This window comes from Anser brachyrhynchus, assembly GCF_964034855.1.
Source record: "Anser brachyrhynchus genome assembly, chromosome: 1".
NCBI classification, from domain to species: Eukaryota; Metazoa; Chordata; class Aves; order Anseriformes; family Anatidae; genus Anser; species Anser brachyrhynchus.
In genome coordinates this window covers 43,639,314-43,658,476 of record NC_137694.1, presented here as the reverse complement: position 1 = coordinate 43,658,476, position 19,163 = coordinate 43,639,314, and the positions used below count along the sequence as shown (strand labels likewise).

General features: G+C 60.3%; 1 protein-coding gene across 3 annotated transcripts; it reads left to right on the top strand.

The window, feature by feature from the left end:
• The first annotated feature begins 4,768 nt into the window (after positions 1-4,768).
• Positions 4,769-13,017, top strand: TNFRSF13C (TNF receptor superfamily member 13C). 3 transcript variants are annotated; one of them, XM_080607835.1, is made up of 3 exons: positions 4,769-8,158; positions 8,370-8,606; positions 9,312-13,017. In XM_080607835.1, exons 1-3 carry the CDS (start codon positions 8,029-8,031, stop codon positions 9,632-9,634), a joined length of 690 nt encoding a protein of 229 aa, XP_080463961.1. In that variant the 5' UTR covers positions 4,769-8,028; the 3' UTR covers positions 9,635-13,017. The 3 variants fall into 3 exon arrangements, with proteins under 3 accessions (XP_080463961.1, XP_080463963.1, XP_080463962.1); XM_080607837.1 differs by having other exon boundaries at positions 4,772-8,158; positions 8,412-8,606; positions 9,312-13,016; XM_080607836.1 differs by having other exon boundaries at positions 4,775-8,158; positions 8,409-8,606; positions 9,312-13,015.
• The last annotated feature ends 6,146 nt before the right edge of the window (positions 13,018-19,163 follow it).

The following is a 19,163-nucleotide window of genomic DNA, read 5'->3' as shown; positions in this document are numbered from 1 at the left end:
GCACAAAGCCTGTCTCCTTGCTCAGAGGACACGCAACGTTGGTTGTCAGCTGGAACAAAGGAGCTGAACCAGTCAGCTGTGTTACGGAGTCCAAAAGGGCCGGACTCTGGCTAAAACCCAGCGGGGAAAGATGTGCAAACACTCATGGCCACGTAGGAAGGACGGGGCCTAGTGCTGCACCGCTGCCGCTGCTTGCCACGACTGCGCCGCCGGAGGGGGGCAATGGCGCCGAAAGACCGGTTTCTCCGTTGGCTGTGCCGGCTCGGCCTCGCTCTCACTTTGGGTCCCTCAAAATAAAATGAGACCGTGGTTCAGAATAGACTGGTTTCGATTCGCTCTCGACGTGCAGGTGCAGCCTGGGGGAGGGGAGGGGAGGCCTGCGGCACAGAACGAAAAATGAACGAGTCTTTCGTGTCCTCTGCAACTGCTGTAGGGCAGGGAGACTTCCGCCACCTAGGCCACGCTCCGGTTGCCTCTGATAACTACAGGCCTCAGGAGCGATTTCTCTGGCTGTGCTTTCTTAACTGGTGAAAATGAAACTTTCTTTGGTTCGCCCGGAACGAAACCCCAGTGCGCTACTGTCCAGCACCTTCAAACCTTGTGGGTTGTTTTCCATCGCTGTGTTAGATACAGATTTTTTCTCCTACCACTTCTAAAGGAGAAAGATGCTGTTTGTGCTGCCTACAGGTGGCTGAATCCTAGCTGGTACAAAATAAAAGCTAGTTCCTTAAGAGCAACATCTCGCTTCACCTTGGGGCAAATATTTTTCTTACTCTTAGGAAAAAGTCTTTAATAGAACTGGCAGGGGAAGTGGAGCGTATCTAAGAATATGACACTGTGTCTCAGGTCCATCATGTTTTACAACCGAAAGTAGTTGGGACACATCTAAAGCTACAGCTACAACTGTGTAAATACCTCTAGGAACTGTCAGCTATTGGTTTAGACAGGACATAACAAAGCAGAGCAGACGAGGCAGCTGAGGATACCTTTCATCTAGATGGGGTAGCCAGCGCTAATGTTTGATAAAGGTCTTGTGAAAGTAGTGTTTGGACTGTGATCAGGCACATGGAGGGCCTGAAGTTGAATTAAGGCTAGTCACTTGGGTTCTGTTGTGTTTGAACATCACCAAAGACCTTGTCCAGCTGGCTAAAATCTAAACTAACAGAAATATTTTGGAGTTTTTTTTCTCTTCATCTCTCTGTGCCTCAGTTCCCTATCTGTTTGGAGATGTACTAAAAGAAATCCCCCTCTCTCTTTGGCAAAAGTACTCAGCTTTGCTGGTTTGACTACTTCAATTTGTGGATGTTTTTGTTTGTTAGCTGTGCATCAGCAAAATTAGTGTGAAAGCAGTTTAATTAGTACAGTAGGACTTATACCAGTAGCACTGAAGTAAGCTTTGGTGAAGCAGTGCTTTTGAGCTGGTGGAGCTGAGTGAAACTAACGGGGGCTCTCCTGCTACAGCAGCGTGACCCACAGGAGCAAGATTTTGTATCCTCACCATGCTAGCCGAGCTGCTTATGGAGGTGCTAAGAGATTTCAGCACAAATCAGCATGGTTAGCATTATCTGTCTGGATTATAGCTCTCTGTTAGCCCAGGTTTTCCAAGAGAAGCTTTTCTTGCTGGCTTTGCAGCACCAGCACTTAAATCAGACCAACTTTTAGGTGCAGCAAGACACGTGGTGTGCCTGGTCTGTACTGTCGGGGGGAGAGCCCGTGCGCTGATACGGGGCCTGGAGTAAATGATCTCTGTCCTGCAACAGCCATCGGAGATAAACCCAGCCCTGGCGATTTGCCTGCCCTCAAGCCTTGAAACTGGTGGTAGAGATCTAGACTCAAGGCCACCCCTAATATTTGCTCTGGCTGAACCTGGATGTCCCCGCTCTTCTGTCTCCCTGGGCAGGCCCAGGCCCCCGGCCGTCTCCCCTGCAGGCCAAGTGGTCTCCGTTTCCCACCCGTTCGGCGACCAGCTGTCCTTCACTGCTGGGGAAAGTGATTTGTATGCAAGAGAAAGCAAGGGCTGGCACAGCCCAGAGCCGGAGCAGAAACGCCGGGCTCGCTTTGCCTCCGTGGATGTGATTTCTTGCATGGCTCTGGGCACGTGTGTTAAAAGTCACTGTGCCTTGCTGGCACTGCACGTAAAGCAGGAGCCGTGTCCTCCACGATGGGGGTGAGTTGACATTGGCACCGTGTTTTGGTGTCCTTGGGGTTACACATCCAGAACAGTGCTCTCCTGATGAGCCGAGGTTGGTGTTTGCCGCAGCTCTGGGGGAAGGCAAAGGGGGGCTTGGTGGGACCCTCCTGCGCTCAGACGTGTCTGCCCCTTGCCACCCGCCCCTGCAGCGGCGAGGCTGACACCAGGCTCCCTTCCTTCTCACAGGGCCCTGCAGCACGGCTGAGTTTTGTTGCGAACTGGGGCAAACCCACCTTCTGAAGCGCTGAAATTCCCCGCACAGCCGAGTTGTCCTTGAGCTGGCTGGGGGGGAGAAATCAAAGTCTCTGGCTCTCTCTCACCGTTAAATATTAATATGGCGCGGCGATGCTAAGCAGGACGGATCCCCTCGGGCCGGCTTGGATGTGATGAGCCGGAGCGGTGGGATGCGGGGACTTAGGGGGCGATGGCACTTGCCCAGAAGCCCCCGCAGCTGAGCGGCGTGGGCTCGTGGCACGCGGGCCGCAGGAGGAGCTGCCACATGCCACGGTGCTGCGGTCCCCCTCGGGCTCACCGCATCGCGAGGGGCTTGTGTGACACGTCTAGCCCTGCAAGCAGCCCTGGAAGGAGCTGTGGATGTCCCCCTGCCCCGTCGTGTCCTTGGCAGGGGGAAGTCAGCGGTGTGTGAAAGAGCCCGTGCTTTACATACGTGCGCCTCCCCACCGCTGGCCCAGGTGCAGCTGCGGGCTGGGCACGAGAGCCCCGGGGGCTCTGCACGTCACAGGAAGGAGCACTGAGGTGGGGTGAGGATGAAAACAAAGCGAGAAGCTGCCTCCCCTTGGGAAACAGGGCCCCCGCTGTGGTGCGGGGGCTGCTGTGTCCTCTGTCGTCCGCATCCTCCCACTGTCACCTCCGCGCCGCAGCGAGCTGTGCCCGGGGAGCTGAGGCACCGCGCTCGAGGGCGGGCGGTTTGAGCGCAGGAGCCAGGCAGAAGCGTTGTGGTGAGCGCTGGCAATGCCTAAAAAGCCCAGATTGTTGGACACACCGCAGAGGCTCCCCCCGATTTTTGGCAGTTTGGTGTATTTTCCTTTCCTTTCCACGCCCTCAGGTTCTGACTGAGGCTGGGGGACCTGTGAGACACCCGTTATCGGCAGCGGTCAGCTCACAGCTCTCTCCACCCTTTGTGCTGGCTGCTTGCCCCGATGTCACAGCAGTGTTGGCATCGCCCCAGCGTGAACGTACGCGGTTGTTTTCCCCTGCCCTGTTCCCTCTTCGAACTCGCGCAGAGCTGACAGATGTGGAGCCCGCGCTGCGTTCAGCTGGGCTCCGACTGTAGCTACCTGTGGCTCTTGCTGCAGCCGAGAACCTCTCTTCGCAGCCATGTGCCGGCGTTGCCTAACTAATCCTCGCCCTCCCCACGACTCGGGGCCTCTTGCTGCTACGCTGAGCAGCAGATCAAAGGCTTCAGAGCTGGGGAAGCTCTGGGAACAGCATGGTGTTTCCTCGTATGAGTGTACCAGCAGCCTTCGCCTCGCTTTGCAGAGAGCAATTTTACTACCTGGTGCTCTGTCTTAATCTTTTCCATCCCCTGGTTCCCATGTTGTAACCTGACGTGCCCGTCCTGAGCAGTTCTCCCTCCTGTTTTCTGCTCCCGGGGAAACGGAGCGGAGCTGCTTGTGTGCAGCTGTTGCATAATGCTGACCTACTTTGAAGACGGGTTGGTGGGCTGCGTAGCGTTTGTCCTGGTCGGGGTAACCCCTCCGGGGCGTCACGTCCCCTGCTCTGGGCTCGCGCTTCCCCCGGCCCCGCTGCACGTGGGCTCTCACCTGCGCCAGGCTGCTCCCCGCGCGGTTTGGCTTAGCTCAGCCACTGCATGGGACTAATACGTAGTGATGGTGTCCTATAAATTATAGAGTCGGTACGTTCGCCATCTGCTCTGCGCTGAAAGCTGAGCATGATTGAGACCTTCCCCCCTTCCCAAAGCTCGGCTCGATTGCCGGGCTGAGCGTGCGGCTCTCCTCTGAGTGCTCCTGATCTAATCAGGTGAGGAGGGAGGTTCGTAAGCAGGCTGCGATGTTCCTGCGCCCTAAGTGAGAGCCGAAGCACTGGCCAGCATCGTAGTGCCAGGAGGATGTGAGTAAAAAGTGAATCTGATTTCATGCTAATTAGGTTCTAAACAGAGTGAATGCTGATTGCGGTGGTCATATCAAAGAATCAAAATAGTAATGCAAAGAGCAAAGGAAACCCCAGAGTGATTCATATGAGAAGGGGAAATAAAGAGAGCCATGGGGGAAGAGGGAGTTTGAGGGGGACTAAATTGCTCTGCTTACCCAAAAGCAGAGGGGATTTGAATCAGATTATCCTCATTAGATGTCTCTTTAAAGCATCATCAAGCGAAATGAATGGTCCGGGGGAGAGCTTGCAGGCATGGTGTCTGCGATTATCACCAGGGATTTACAGTCCTGGTTATCTAGCTCAGAGACAAGATGATTAGAGGGCTAAAAAGCTGTATCTGTCCTCATCCTCTGCATTTTGGGGGGGGGGGGTGGGATGCTGTATGGCTGCATGGTTCTTATAAGCCCACACCCTGTGGCAATTGATCCCTGTGTTGCTGGGGGTACTGCCTCGGGTGGGGAGCACAAGATACGAGCGCAGGACCATGAAAGGCAGCCGGGCACTGGCGCTGCTATCTGGAGAGGGAGGAGAGGGGATGCTGTCAGCCGGAGCCTCGCGGCCGGCCGTGCGGCGGCGACAAGCTCGCTGCTGCGGGGCCCGTTTCGGTGCGGCGGCCGCTTGCTTCCCTGCCTCTCATCCCGGGCTCATGCCCGAACACGTGCGGCTCTCTCCTCTCGCAGCGCAGCAGCTCGTGGCAGCGCTGTGGGGCTGAAACCAGCTTGAGTTTGGCATCTGACCGTCCCGCAGCCCGCAGCCAACGCCGCCGTGCTGCGCCGGCTCAGCAGCTCACGGGTGACGGGGCAGCAGCCAAAACCAAAGATGCTGGCAGGGGTCCAGGAGGCCATCCTTGCACCTACCCAAAGATAAGTGTCCATGTGTGGCGGGACCCTGATGCACCCTGCCAGCAAATCAGTTCCCTGGGCAAACATCATTTCTTCTGGTTTGGAATCATTTCTGGGAGCACGCTTATTTTCCCAGGGTGATCTGCTAGTCAAATGTACTCACCGAACTCTTCCCGTGCGAGAGCTTGAAACTCCCGCAAGTAGCTGGCCACAAGTAAGTGCTATGCAAAATTCAATCTGGGCTGCTTAGCTCAGCTTTGGCTTCCAGACCAGCTCTGTGCCCCTCGCTGCTGGGGCAAGGACGAAGGGCAGACGTGACCCTCGGTGGGTCTGGCTCTGGGGCCCCCTCCCCGGCTGTGCAGAGCTGCTGCGGGGTAGCCCAAACCTGCCCGGAGCACAGTTTTCATTGCTTAGGGTTGCCTGGTGCATCGTGTTAGAGGGTCGTCCCGAAGTTGCCGGGTCTGCCAGATAAACACCTAGCAGCCTCTGCGATCAACACGTCTTTGGGTTTCCGGCACACACAAGCACAAGGTGAACTTTCGGTGGATATTTTCTGATGCAGCCAGCGCTGCTTGCACGTGTGAGTCACTTCACCCACCGTGAGGCTGGAGGAACCGCTCACGTGGGACCCGTTCCCCTCATGTGGGACCCATTCCCCACGTGTGGGACAAGGGCCTGCCTTTGATCTCCGGGCTGTGCGTGCTGCCCGTGCTGCTCGTGGGCTCTCCGTGGGGCTGGCGGGACGATCCCGGCCGTGGGCAGCCCCCCTCCTGCATGTCTGGGGCAGGTGGCGGCAGGGATTGAGCATTCTCTGGCTCCAGTATTGAGGCATAACTCCGAAATCGCTCTTTTGATATTTTTTGCTGGTTTATTTGTTTAATAAAACCACTTGGTTAGCTAGGCTCCCAAGCTCCTGGGGCTTTCGTTTGCAGAGAAGATAAGAAAAGCGCATTTCCTTATCCAGTGAGTCATTTTTCCTGCTCTTTAATTATGCATTTGTGCTATTATCAAGCGTATTCAGCCTTTAGATGTGAGCACTCCATAACACTAACCAGCCGCTGAGCCTCAACTTTTCCCGCTCCAAAAGCGATGCTGCTACGGGGGCCAGAGAGGCGGAGGTGCGGGAGGCAGCAGGGGCCGGTGCGGGGAGCCCTGGGTGCGCTGGTCACACGTGAGCGCTGCCGGGAAAGTCAGCGGTGATTTTCTCCATGAGTAAGCCCTGCTATATGTGAGTTCAAACATCATCTCCCTGGCCCGGGTGGGAGCAGACGGGGCGGGAAGGGAGCAGGAAGGAGCTGCAGAGAGCTCCCCACACTACCAAGCCGCCTCTCAGGTGCTGGCCGTAAATGCCCACAGGTTCCCCCAGACACCAGTGGGGAATCAGCCGTGTGCTCTGAGCACCCTCAGCCCCCTGGAAGCCAGAAGGGCACAGCCAATTTTACCACTTCACAGGAAAAATACCTCACAGGAGGCACAAGCCCTGGCGGTTTATGCGGCGAGGCAGCGAAGCAGCACCTGTGGGTGCCTGCAGCAGCGGCGAGGCAGAGGGTGCCGAGTTCACCGCTGCGCCTGGCACTTGCGGCCTCGAAGCAAGAGAGAGGGAAGTGCTCGGCGTGCTCGGGGAGTTTTCATTTGAGTAAGGCCGAGGTGGAAGAACTGAGTCACCGCGGCTGGGGCCGCGCTCCTCGGAGGAGAACGGAGCGGCGAGGAGCGGGGCGGCACGGCCGTGCACGCACACGTGCGCGCGTGCAAGGGCGAGCGAGGCAGTGGCCGGGCCCAGCGGTGGCGTAAGGGGAAGTGAAATCGCTGTGCTGGTGGGCAGCGACTGGTTTTGGTCACGACTTTCACTCGCCCAGACGAGATGCCCTGAGCGCCGTGGCCACGCTGGGAGGAGCCCACAGGCTGCAGCGAGGTGAGGGGCTTGACAGGGCAGGCGGCTGCGGCGCTTCCTTCCGTGGGAGCGGGCCTGCAAAGTGGCCACAAGGGTCCCTCTCCTTCCCGTGGGGTGAAGGAAAGGGGGACGCGGTGCTTGTTTAGTAAGGATGGAGCAGAGCCACCTGCAGTGCTGAAATCAATCGCTTACCTGCTTCAGATCTCAGCCGCCAGGATTTGACATACATGTGGTGGCAGGAAATCTCTCCTGCTCAAGATTAGGAAAACCCAAGGCCCGTCACAGAGTATTTACTCCCCTCCAAGGGTATGGGACATGACCTGCCTGGTGGGACTGGCTTTGTTCATGCCCTGGGCAGTCACTGAGAGCAGGACCAGCTCTGAACCCCTGAGGAACAGGACATGGTGCCAAAGGGCTTGGAGGCTCCGTGCCAAGGGTCTAGCACGGTATGCAGTGAGCAAGTTCGGCCCTTTTATGTCAGTCCTGGAGTGAACCGCACCACCTGAGCCTGTGATTTCTGCCCCACGCCCACGTGGACACAGGGCCCACCACGGATAAAACCACCACACAGGCTTCACCAAGGGGAGACCAGCAAATACCCCGATGCTGGAGGCCGGGGTAGATTTCAGAGAGGCGCAGCCCACCCCGGTGAGGGGCTTTTCTCTGGCAGGCGAGGGAGCTGCAGGGGCTGGGGGCAGCATACGGCTGGGACCGGGAGGCGCACCAGAGGCCGCAGGGATTTTGGCAGCGTGTTTTGGAGGAGAGGGCTTCTTGGACACTGCATTGCACGGGCGGCCAGGGGTAGGGCTTCAGTGTGCACCCTCCTCCTCCCCAGCGAAGATCCGCCCCGGGGGAAGCGCAGCGACCGGAGCCCCAAGGGAGCCGAGGCGGCTCGACAGACTGCATCTCCCTCTGCCACCCGCCCCGGGGCTCGGCGATTTCACACTCGGGCGGCCGCTCTGCGCTGCGCCATGCGGGAGCACTCGGCCATGTCCTCGTTGGGAAAAGCAGACGCCGTCGCCTCCTGCCTCCCCTCGCAGTGCTTTGACCCCCTGACCAGGTTCTGCGTGAGGTGCTCCGACCTCTTCAAGGACAACGCAAGTAAGGGCGGCCGGGGCCGGGCGGTGGCGGGTGAAGGGGCTGGAGGACACCCTGGGGTTGGGCTGGAGGGAACCTTCTCCTGCGGATGGTGGTGGTGATGGGGCTAGGAGGTGGACAGCGATGAAGGTCCCGCTCCTTCTCTCTCCACCACCAAATCCGGAGGCCGGGAGGCCTGGTGGGTAACGCCACCGCCCTCTGCCCCTCGCCCCAGCTCTCCCCCTCCTGACCCCGCCGGCGTTTCGCACCACAGCAGAGCCCGTCCACGTGGCGTCCACCTCGGCCCCGCCACCCACCCTGCCCTCCGTGGACCTGCCCAGCACCCTCCTGATCTTCGGGGTCCCCGTGCTGGTGGTGCTCCTCCTGGTTCTGGCCGCCCTCTGCGGCCTCTTGGCCTGCAAGGCGAGGAAGCAGAGGAGGAAGAGCAGGAAGACGGAGCAGGAGGCCAAAGGTAGGAAACCTCGTGCTCACCCTGTCCCAGTCCCCAGCTCCCCAAGGCAGGTCCCTGCTGGCCCTGTGTCATCTCGGATGACGCTGTCCCACTCATGTCCCAGCTCGTCAGTGGGGTGCACCAAAGTCTGGTCCCCTGCCCTGCTACCAGAGGGCAACGTGTGAAGGACTCCGCACATGGCAGGAGCCACGCGAATGGGGTCCCACGCTGAGCACCCTGCTCGGAGTTCCCAGCACCCTCCTACACGTGCGTGACGCTGCCACCCCAAAGGGGTGATGGTGTTGGAGCCAGCCCCCATCAGTGAGACCCCAGGGCACTGAGCATCTCACAGGGGCGTCCCCAAAGGCACCCGAGATGGGGCGAGGGACGGGGTCGTGCCTCTCCCCACAGGGCATTTCCAGGGGGTGAGGCCATGGTGCCTCACGGGGGACACCCAGCAACAATGTCAGAAATGAAAGGGGAGGGAGAACTCCAGCGTGGGGCAGCACAGGGCCGCGTGCTGCTGTAAACAAGTCTATTTTTAAGAGGGAAGCGGCTGGGCCGGTTGCTCACCGCCAGCATGGGCTCACGGGAGACTCGAGGTGCAAGTGCGCAGCTGCGCTTCCCCAATTACGCTCTGGGGAGAAAAAAGCGCTACGAAGCGGCGTTTAAGGAGAAACAGGGAGGAGATCTCCGTCCTAACCCCTTCTCTCGCCCTTCTCTCAGAAAGCCTGGGTGAAACCGGCCCCTTGCCCAGCCCCGGTTACCCTGACTTCGCTGCTCCGAAGGGGGAGGCCGACCCGGCGCGGGGCCCCTGCCCGCACCTCAACGGAGGCCTGAAGGCGCCGGGGCCACCCGGGAGGGACAGTGCGAAGCGGCGGCCATGCTGCCAGGGCGATGTCGAGCGCGACATGGTGCTGCTGGCCGCCACCTGGCCCCACCACGAGGAGCACGGCCACGGCTTCCCGCTGCCGGCCACCGAGCTGGGCGCCACCGCCTTGGTCACCACCAAAACCACCCAGGACTGCGTGGGCGAGGAGAGACCGTGACGGACGGGAAACGGGGCTGGGGCTCTGTGGCTGCCCCCTGCAGCCTGCCAGAGCCCTTCCCCAGGCGGGCAAGGCCTTGCGTGGACCTGAGCTGCACCAGAACTGGGCTTTGCCATTTGTCACTTTTGCCACTTTGCCATTTTTGTGGATCGCGTGCCTGTAATTGCCAGAGGAAGCCTAAGGATCTATGCCGAGTTACTGATAGCTGCCGTGGTGTGGTGGTGCTGTCTGGAGGAGGCAGGGATGTGGCCGGTGAGGAGGGCGCATCGTGGGGACTGCTCTGCCTTCTGCCAGGCTGCCACAGTGCAGGTGTGGGTGAACTGGGGAGCCCGGATGGGTCTGCTGCTGGAGGGGGGGGATTTGTAGGGACACGGGACTGGATGACCAGAAAGGGGGGAAGCAGGGGTATGTTAAGATGAAATCCCATCGCCGTTATCTCGATTTTTTGCTCCTGACCTCAATAAAATGAGTCTTGGGGCCAAACTGAGCAAAGCTCATCCAGCATCTTCTCCATGCACAGTCCTGCCTTCCCATCTCCTGCTCGCGGTGACACCCAGGTCCCCGCTCCCTCGGGGTGCTCTTGTGTGGCAGCAGGCACCCGCGGGCAGTGGTGGGACCCCCCCCCTCTGCATCTGGGTGCCCTGGGGATGGGAAGCGAGTTCGCCTTTCCGAGCAGGGAGTGAGGGAAGGAGGATGGGGAAATCTGTCTTTGCTGCAAGCTACGGTGACTGAAGTCAGCAAGGACCAGGGGCAGGCAATGGAGACTGCTGGTCGAGAGGAGCGCTGGCCGCAGGAGCTTGTCATGATGGCCCCAGACAACCATCGCTTCAGCTCACGGTGGCTGCAAAAATACCGCGTGTCACTTGTGGTGACAGGACTCACAGTGATGGATGTTTCCGTGCTGCACAGAACCAGGCAGGGAGTGATGTGAGCGTAGGAGGGATGACTTAATTTATGTGCGTGTCTCCGGGGGGTTGCTGCGCGTGAGAATTGACCAGCAGCGCCGGTCCAAGGCAGCTCTCCGTCGATGGCCTTGTTCACACACATACCGGTGGCTCGCCTGTACAAGAAGATTTGGAAATGAAGTCGTTAGTGCGGGATGAGCTCCATTCAATGATTCCAGCTTTGCTCCCGATCCACCACCGGTTCTGGCACCCGATGTCACCATCAATGGATCAGGGCTGGAGCCAGCATCGCGCCCCACCTGGAGTGCTCTCCTGTCTACCGTGGTATTCAGATGTTGGAGGACATTGCCGTGCTCACCCAATAGACCACGTAGGTCTGCAGACCGTGGTGGGATTGACCAGTGACTGTGCCGGGTGACGTTGGCTCTTCTGGGGTGCAGGACCACGTGTCGTTAGAGGGTGATGCCCCCCTTCTCTCCTGGCCTGGAGCTGGAGCTGGTTTCACTGCATTTACCCCATCAGGGGAACCACAGGAGCTGCCGCAGGGCACGAGGGACCGAATTTTTCACCACAAGTCCTCTCCCAAATCTAAAAGCACCGGCTGGACTGAGCCTTGATCCGGCTAATGCCCAACGCAGTTCAAGACACGATGCGTCCCCGTCACTGGGGGATGCAACCTTTGCACGCCTGGTTTGGGGAACAAACAAACCCAAGCGCTTTGGGAACCAGCCCGTGCCCGGCTGGGGACGTTTTGGCACAGGCAGAGGGCGTGCTCGTGGGAGGCAGAGCAGCCTGCTTCACGGAGAACGGGACGGGAGGTGGTGGGAGTGGGACTGTCGTGCATCCCATTCCTGTTTTCACAGCTGAGCCCTGAGGATGCAGCACTCACCCCACACCAATGTGGTGGTTTGGAAAAGGAAACCATGTAAAAATCCTGCTGAAAAAAAAAAAAAAAAAAAACCTCTTCCTGCTGAGGTGGGGGCTCCCGCTCTTACTTCTTCAGGTGCATCACGATGCATCTGCTTCTCGGGACAGCCCAGGGAAAGGAGAGAAACAAGAGCATAAAGCGGAGCCCCTCTCCTGGGAGCCCTCCTGCAGCCCCCGGTGCCTTCCCATGGCAGTTTCTCGCTTCCCCCATGGGGCAGAGGCTGGGTTTCCCGCTGGCCTCCCGGCCTCTTGCCTTGGTTCCTTGAAAGGCTGCCAAGGTCGGGCCTCACCTGCCGTGGGGGGGACCCAGGATTTCAGAGCGAGCAGTGCGGGGGGAAAGTCTGGGGAAAGCCCCAGCAGGTTTCGTCTCCTGCTCGTTCACCCGTGGGTGCAGCTGCGCCAGCCCGACGTACCCCTGCCCTCAGCCCCCCAAAATTCCCGTGGGCTGGGTGCCTGGTGGGTGCGCTCCCCACCAGCAGCGGGGCAGCACGGGGAGCCCCAGAGGACACGCACGGGTGCCTGTAGGGCCAGTGGTGTCACCTTAGGGTGACAGCCACCTGGTGGCAGTGCCACCCCACGGGGGAGTTCTGCGGTCTCCCACCCGCCTCAGAGGTCATTGCTGGCTGCCCTCCTGCCCCCCGGCCTCCCCCTGCCCCCGCTGGATAACAAAATGCCCCTTCCAACCAAACGCGAAGGTCCCCAGCTGGAAAAGGCCCCCCGTCTGTTTTCCGCTCTTCCCCGAAGTGGCTGAGGAGAAGAGGCTGCCCGGCTCCGTGGGCCGAGTCTGTCGGGGGACGCGGCCTTCCTGACGCCGCTCGTCAGCATCCGTCCCTAATCACTACCCCACCACGTAATGACAGTAATTAGGAAGAGCGAAGCCGCCTCGGGACTGGAAGCGCTGACGGAGTTCGGGGAGCCAGATGGTGTTCGCACTTAAGGAAAGAATTAAAAAAAAAAAAAATACAGCCAACACGCAAAAAACCTCTCAACTTAAATCAGCCTCCATTTCCTTTACTCGGTGTCAGGATCGCTTTGGTCCCACGTGGCTTCCTAAAGGGCACCCGGGGAGATGCTGAAACGGGGTACCCACTGCGCAGAGTGGGTCTCCCCCTGGATGCAGCCCCTCCAAACCCTTCACCCCAGCTCCTTCCTCACCGGCTCTGGGGGCTCCCCTGGGCGATGCCACCCGCCCCTAATGCCACTGGGTGCAGCCAGGGGACACGCGGGGGGGAGGTCTGCAAGAATTTCATCTCATCTCATCTCCGAAGGCTTGTGGCTTCCAGGGCTGTGCCAGTGGGCACGGAGCACGGGTCAGGTCCTCAGACACGGCTCCAGGGAAGCTCTGGTTCTCCACGTGCATCCCCAAGGCTGCACCCAGGGAAAGAAAAAAAAAATGAAAAGAAAAAGCCCCAAGTTGCCTCTTTTCATTCCAACTCCTAGCACGCTGTTCCCCACAGGACAAAACCGCGCAGAAGTGCCCCCAGCAGCTTGGGGAGCTCTCGGCAGGAAAAGCAGCCCAGAGAAAAGCCACCTCAGGTCGGGAGAGAGGGGTGCGCACGGGAGGGGCCAGATCCCGGCTCCTTGGTGCACACCGGCAGGGCTGGGTGGGAGGTGGGGGTGACAAAGCGGTGCTGCAGCCCCAGCACTTCTGGGGGGGGGTCTCAGGGGGTAGTGGGAGTGGATGGAAATGGAAACAGAGAATAAATGGGAATGGGAATGGAAGTGGAAGTGAAAATAGAAGTGGAAATGGAAATACAAGTGGAGTGGAAATGGAAATGGGACCGGAAATGGAGTGGAAGTAGAAGTGGAGTGAAAGTGGAGTGGCAGTGGGAATGGAAATCGAACTGGAAGCGGGGCAGAAGTGGTGAGGAGCAGAAGAGGATCTGCCTCCAGCAGCTGCCCAAAGTCCTCCAGCCCCTCCGGTGGGGCGGCCGGTGCCGGCAGCACCTCTCACAGCCCCCCCCTTGCATCCTCCCTCTTCCACCCGCGTTACCCTATTTCCCTTCTGCCTCACCTCCAGCACACCCAGCGCCGCCGCCAGCCGCGGGGGGCTGCGGGGCGAGGAGGGGGGCATCGCCATGCCCTTCCCGTGGCGGCTGCGGCGTCGGCCGGCTGCTGGCGGGAGCTATTCTGGGCCCGGATCGATGGCAGGCGGCGGCACCGGCACAGGAGGGAGCAGGAACAGAACACAGCTGGGCTGCGGGGCTGGGGCACCCCGGGGAAAAACCCCACAGGGTGCCGGGGGCCAAGGCACGACGCTCTCAGCCCGTACCCCACGCACTGTGCAAGCAGGGGATGGGGAAGAAGAGCGCGTGGGATTTTTTCGGGAGGTTCCCCCATCCTTTCCTGACCCCCCTCCCCGCTCCCCCGACGGGCGAAGCTCCAGCATGAAGGCACCTGCAAGCAAAAGCTGCGGCCGAGACCGAGCCGGGTTTAGCAATTCAAATAGGAGCTCACAGCGGCGGCAACACGTAGAGGGACGCCTCCCTCCTCCACCAGAAATACTGTAATTCTTGTTCTTTGGCAACAATGGTGCCGGCGGTGGGGATCACCAGGCTGTGCACCGCTCCGTGAAGTCGGGGAAATTTTACAGCAGGCGCTTTAAATGCGGCTCTGCTGATAAACTCAGGTAAGTTTCCATTTTTTTTAGCGCTGTTTTCCCTAGCTGGGAGGCTCGTCTTCTGCGGCCGGTGGGACGCGAGGAGCATCCCCGGGGGTGTCCGCTGGGGGATCGTTGTCACCAGTCCCCTGTCACCACCACTGGTCGCCCAGGACCATCAACGGAGGTGGCAATGGAGGAGAGCTGCGGGTGCTTCCCTCCCAAGTGTGCTGGGACGGGAGGAAGGTGAGGCACGCTGCTCACCGCGCTCCCTGGTGACGTCCTCCGTGGGCTTCTCGTTCGCTCTCCAGCTCCTCACTTATTTATCTCTGCCAAGAAGCAGGGAAACAAGCTCAGCGAAGCAAACTTTGTGCCCTGTAGTGACACCACGAGTTATTAACAAAAAATAAATAAATAAAAAAAAATAAAAATTCCCCAATGAGTCATTTAAGATGTATTAAATCAGCTCTAACCACAGCCACGATATTCACGAGTAGCTGCTCGCTGCCGGGGAGGACAGGGCTGGGTCTGGATCCCTCCACTGCATTTCCCAATATGAATACGTGGGGGGGCTCCTGCCGGGGGAGGGCAAACCCTGAATGTCCCCATTTACAGCTCAGGGTGGCTGCAGGGGTAACGGCAAGCTCCCTGTAACACACATCCACACACACGCCTTGGGGGTCGGGAATCACCCCCAGCCCAGACAGAGCGAGGGCAGCCCCCCGGGGACGTGGGACATGCACCAGGGGTCCCCACGGAGGTGCAGGGCACGGGGGCAGCCAGTGCCCACCAGGCACATCCCCGTCCTGCTCCCGGCGGGGCTGGCAATGCGGGAGGCGACTGCGGGTGCTGCAGGGACTGCGTGCAAGCAGCGGTGGGCTCCAGGAGAGCCCACCTGGCCAGGGCTCAGCCACCCGTGCAGCAGCGAGCCGCGCTCCTCGCATGCTGCCGGCACGCCGGGCTCCGCTTCGTCTCCAGCGCTGGGAAAGCAAAGGGCATAATTTTAGGAGAAGCGTGTGAAATCCGTTCTGGCAGATCATCCGCAGAGCTCTCCAGCGAAAGGAAAGCATTAACATTTGCAAAAGGTCCTTGCAACAAAGCAAGCGGTTCCCAGCAGGCAAAGCCAGCAGTGACCAGCCGCGCAGGGGCCGCTCGCGTGTTTTGGACTGGGAGCAGTCGGGGTGCAGAGGTACCGAGACCCCAGGGTGCAAACAGCCACGGGGCAGGGGCAGGGCAGCGGCGCTGCGGGGATGCTCCAGGAGTCCGTTGGGATTGAAATGTTGCTGTGGCACATGGAAACACTGGTGGAAATGGGAGCGTGAGGGGACTCGGCTCCTGGACGCGATGGACATGGCTGGGGGAGGTTGGTGCTGGCCTGGGACAGCATCCCCTCTGTGTCCCCTCTGTGTCCCCTCTGTGTCCCCGATGTGTCCCCGATGTGTCCCCGATGTGTCCCAGCCCCTGCCCCCACCAGCTCCGCTCCCCCCCAGGATGGATTCGCAGCAAAGGGGGGGGGGGGCAAAACCTGCAGCCCGCAGCCTGTGATTCATCCCCACTGTATTCGCACTTATTATTAGAAAGACGAAAATACAGCCGGCGCTGGAATTGCAGATTTAGTAAGCAGGACTGCCAGTTTCGGCGTACGCTGCTCTCCCCGCAACGCCGGTGCCCCAGGCAGCTGAATTACACCCTGGCAGGCATCAAGGCATCGCCCCGCGGAGTCCAGGTGGATATTTGGGTCCTTCAGGGGCAGCAGCGTTGGGGTGCCTGGGGGTGAGCTCCCCACATGCCCTGCAAGCAGCAGGCACCCGATGCGCTCCCAAAAACCTCTCCCTCTAAACGCAGCCTCCTACCGCCACCTGCCCAGGTTTCACCCCTTTCTTCTCCAAAGCGAGTGAAAACTGAGAGATTTGGGTCTGTGGGCAGGAGAGACTTCTTTGCTCACTGCTTTGTAAACCTCCTCCACCCCTGGAAATGGGGTTTGGCTGGGTGGGATGGGGCAGGAGGCCCCAAACCTGTGGGTTTGGTGTGGCAGGGAGCCAGGAGCAGTTGCAGGATGCCAGCACTGTGCTTGCAAAGCGTTGGTGTTGTCCTGAGCCCACCAGCACGGGCTCGATCTTTGGGACTGCAAAACAGTGACCCCAGGCAGTCCCCGGAGAGGTGACGGCACCCCTATTTCCATCCCCGGCCTCACAGGGAGCGTGTGGGAGGTATTTTTATCCTCCCGCCAGCTCCCTTAGTCACCGATGCTTGCTTTAAATGGGTCAGGAGGGAATAAAGACGCTGCAGCCCCTGTCTCGGAGCACACTTACCCGCAGCTCTGACCGTCCCTCCCCTCACACCTCAGGGCGCTGCCACGGACCCGCAGACACAGGAGAGCCGTGCTCCGGTCGGGCATCAGCTCCCATTGACTTCTCATTAAAAGCCCGGCGGTGTTACGGAGGTGCCGCACATCAGGGCAGCACGGGGGGGGATAGGGGCAGTGGGACAACCACGTCTATGCGAGTGCCCCCAGCGGGGCATTTTGGGGAGGGGACGAGGCATGGGGAGAGCCCACGAGGTTTGCACCTGCTGCCAGCATGGCCATGGAGCAGGCGTAACACGGCACAACAGCGTTCGGCACCAGCCACCCCAAAAACGAGGCACCCAAGCCGGGTTCCTCCAGCCCACCCCGTTTCGGAGGGCACCCTGCACGAGGGGGGGGACAAGCCCGCCCCCGTCCCCTCGTGCCCAGTGCCCGGGGACGAGGAGGGGCACGGCTCTGCGCGGGGGCGTCCCGCCGCGCTGGCTGCCGGCTGGGGCCGCTTGGCATGGCCGCCCTTGCCGAGGAGCTGGATGCTCTGCCGGGCTGCCGCGGGGACGGCACGCCGCTGTTCCCGGCCATATGGCCTCCTCCCGCAGGCCGAGCCTCGAAACCATCCCCCCCAGAAAATGTGAGCTCTGCCGCTGCCGGCCCCAAAATGCGGGGAAGTAGCATTACGGGGGAAAAAAGCGGAGGGGTTCCCGTTGGGATAGGTGTGGGGATTGGTGCTGGCAGGGAGGGACGGGGCTGCTCCCACCCCGTTCGCTGAGGTAGGCATCACCAGCAAGGCATCCAGGGTTAGTCCTACATGCAGAGTCCCTCTGCAGCAAGCGCCGCATCAATTTAACAACAACGACGACGACAACAAAGCTCTCGCTTCGAACACATTTTCTCCTCATCGCTCTGGATGTCGTTTGGGTTCGGCTGCAGCCGCCTTTGGGAAGCTGGGAGCTTGCAAATCTCAACTTTTGAATGTTTGCAATTATGATCTTAATGGTAAACGCACATATGCTCCTGTGTTTTATATAGGCCATTACGACGCACGGCTTCTCTGGCAGGCCATTTCCCAGCCACAGCACCGAGCACAGGCAGGGGAATAAAACCTCTGTGCGTGCCGGGCTGGGAGCGGGGCGGCCAGGGGCTCTGCTACCACGTCCCTGTGCCCCCCGGCACACCTGATGTCCCCTGACGTGTCCCCAGCTCTGTCCCCAGAAGGGGGCCGCTTGGCAGCGCGTGCCGTGGGATCTTTCCGACAGCTTCCCGGCCCCAGAGGGCAGCGGGCTTCGGCCGCTGAGCTCCAGGTGCCAAAAGCCACTGCTGGTGCGTGGCACCACGTCCTACTGTGGGCAGTCCCCAGGCTGTGGACAAGCCCCCAGGCACCCAAGGGTGCTCCCCTGGTTTTGACAGTGCTGCTGAAAAGAGCACGTTCCCTCCTCCTCCTCCTCTCCTCCTCCTCCTCCTCCTCTTCTCCCTCCTCGGCCTAGGCTCTGCCTCGGCGGCACCCCCGTGGCCGGTGGGGATTTGGGGCCGCGACGGAGCGGCGATGTCTCCTCAGAATCGCCGTGCCCTGCCAGAAACAATCTGCTTATCGTGCCGGCGCTCGGCGCAGCCCTCCCCACTCGGTGTTTATCCGCCGTATCGCATCTCTGCAGGCGCGCAGACGCCGCTCCGTGGTCCGGGTGGCGTTGTCACCGGGGGGACTGTTTCCACCACAGCCCCCGAGGCTGGTGGCCAGAGCCCGCTGGAGCTCCTCTCCCAGAGCCGCATCCCCACAAGTGCCGGCAGACACCGTGAGCACATCCTTTGGGTTTTCCCTAGGGGTCCCCGCCGACCTGAATTTCCTGCGGCTCCTGCCCGCACGCTGCCCTCCCGCTCCAAGCCTGGCTGCACAGGCACCGAGATACCCTTTAAGTGCCTGTTTCACGCTCTGTGAGCGTTCCTCCCCCCAGAAAAGAAATACTCCCTTTCTCCCAGGTCATTCCAGGCAACCATTTCCCTACAAAATCCCCAATTTTGGCCAGTTGCTCGCTCAGCCTGCTACCAGCCTGATAAGCCTCCCGGCCCCTGGGGGGGCTCTGCTCGCATGCACGTCGCGAGCAATCGCCCAGAAACGATTTCTGCCATTACCTGGGCAGCCAGCAAACTTTGCTTGCATGGCTTCTGTCAAGGCAGGCGCTGGCGTGGGCCGTTAGCGCTAACAGCCCCCGTGCCTGCAACTTCCCACCGCCGGTGCCTCCAACCCGAGACCCCCCGAGGGTTGGTGGGAGCGCGGCGTTCGGCGATGCGCGGCTTTCTGCCGCCTCGCTGGCTTTTTATCTCTTCGGGAAGCTCTGGAGGCTCAGAGCTACCTTGCAAAATGGGTCTCTCTCGTTCGCTTGCGGCACTCGGGACCCATCGGAGGCGGCCCCAGCTCCGGCTGCATCTTTCCAGCGATGTTTCCAAACCTCCTCCCAGCTCTGGGCCACGCGGGCGGTTTGCCCGAGGAGACAAGGGCGATGCTGGGGGCACTGGGAGCCCCGGGGCAGGATGCTGGAGGGGATGAGAGGCCCTGTGCATGCCCCTCGCCCTGGCCACGCTCACCCCGGGCGCAGAGCAGGGAAAGCAAACCCCTCCCTTCTGGGGCCAGGCGCTGGCTGAGGGCACTGATGATGGGGGCACGCTGCTTGGGGAGCCCCAAATCATCCCGGATCTGGGAAGGGAGTGGTTTTGGGGGTTCACCTGCTTCTCCCATCCATCATTCCCCCCATGAAGGGTCTCAGCTCCCTAAGGGCGACGCCCTGACGCTCGCCGGGACTG

What these genes read in the sequence shown, in the direction of transcription:
- TNFRSF13C (XM_080607835.1), top strand. Translation starts at nt 8,029, where the DNA reads ATGCGGGAGCACTCGGCCATGTCCTCGTTGGGAAAAGCAGACGCCGTC. An exon ending in CCTCTTCAAGGACAACGCAA is followed by an intron (nt 8,159 to 8,369) that starts GTAAGGGCGGCC and finishes CCCTCGCCCCAG; the next exon opens with CTCTCCCCCTCCTGACCCCG. An exon ending in GACGGAGCAGGAGGCCAAAG is followed by an intron (nt 8,607 to 9,311) that starts GTAGGAAACCTC and finishes CCCTTCTCTCAG; the next exon opens with AAAGCCTGGGTGAAACCGGC.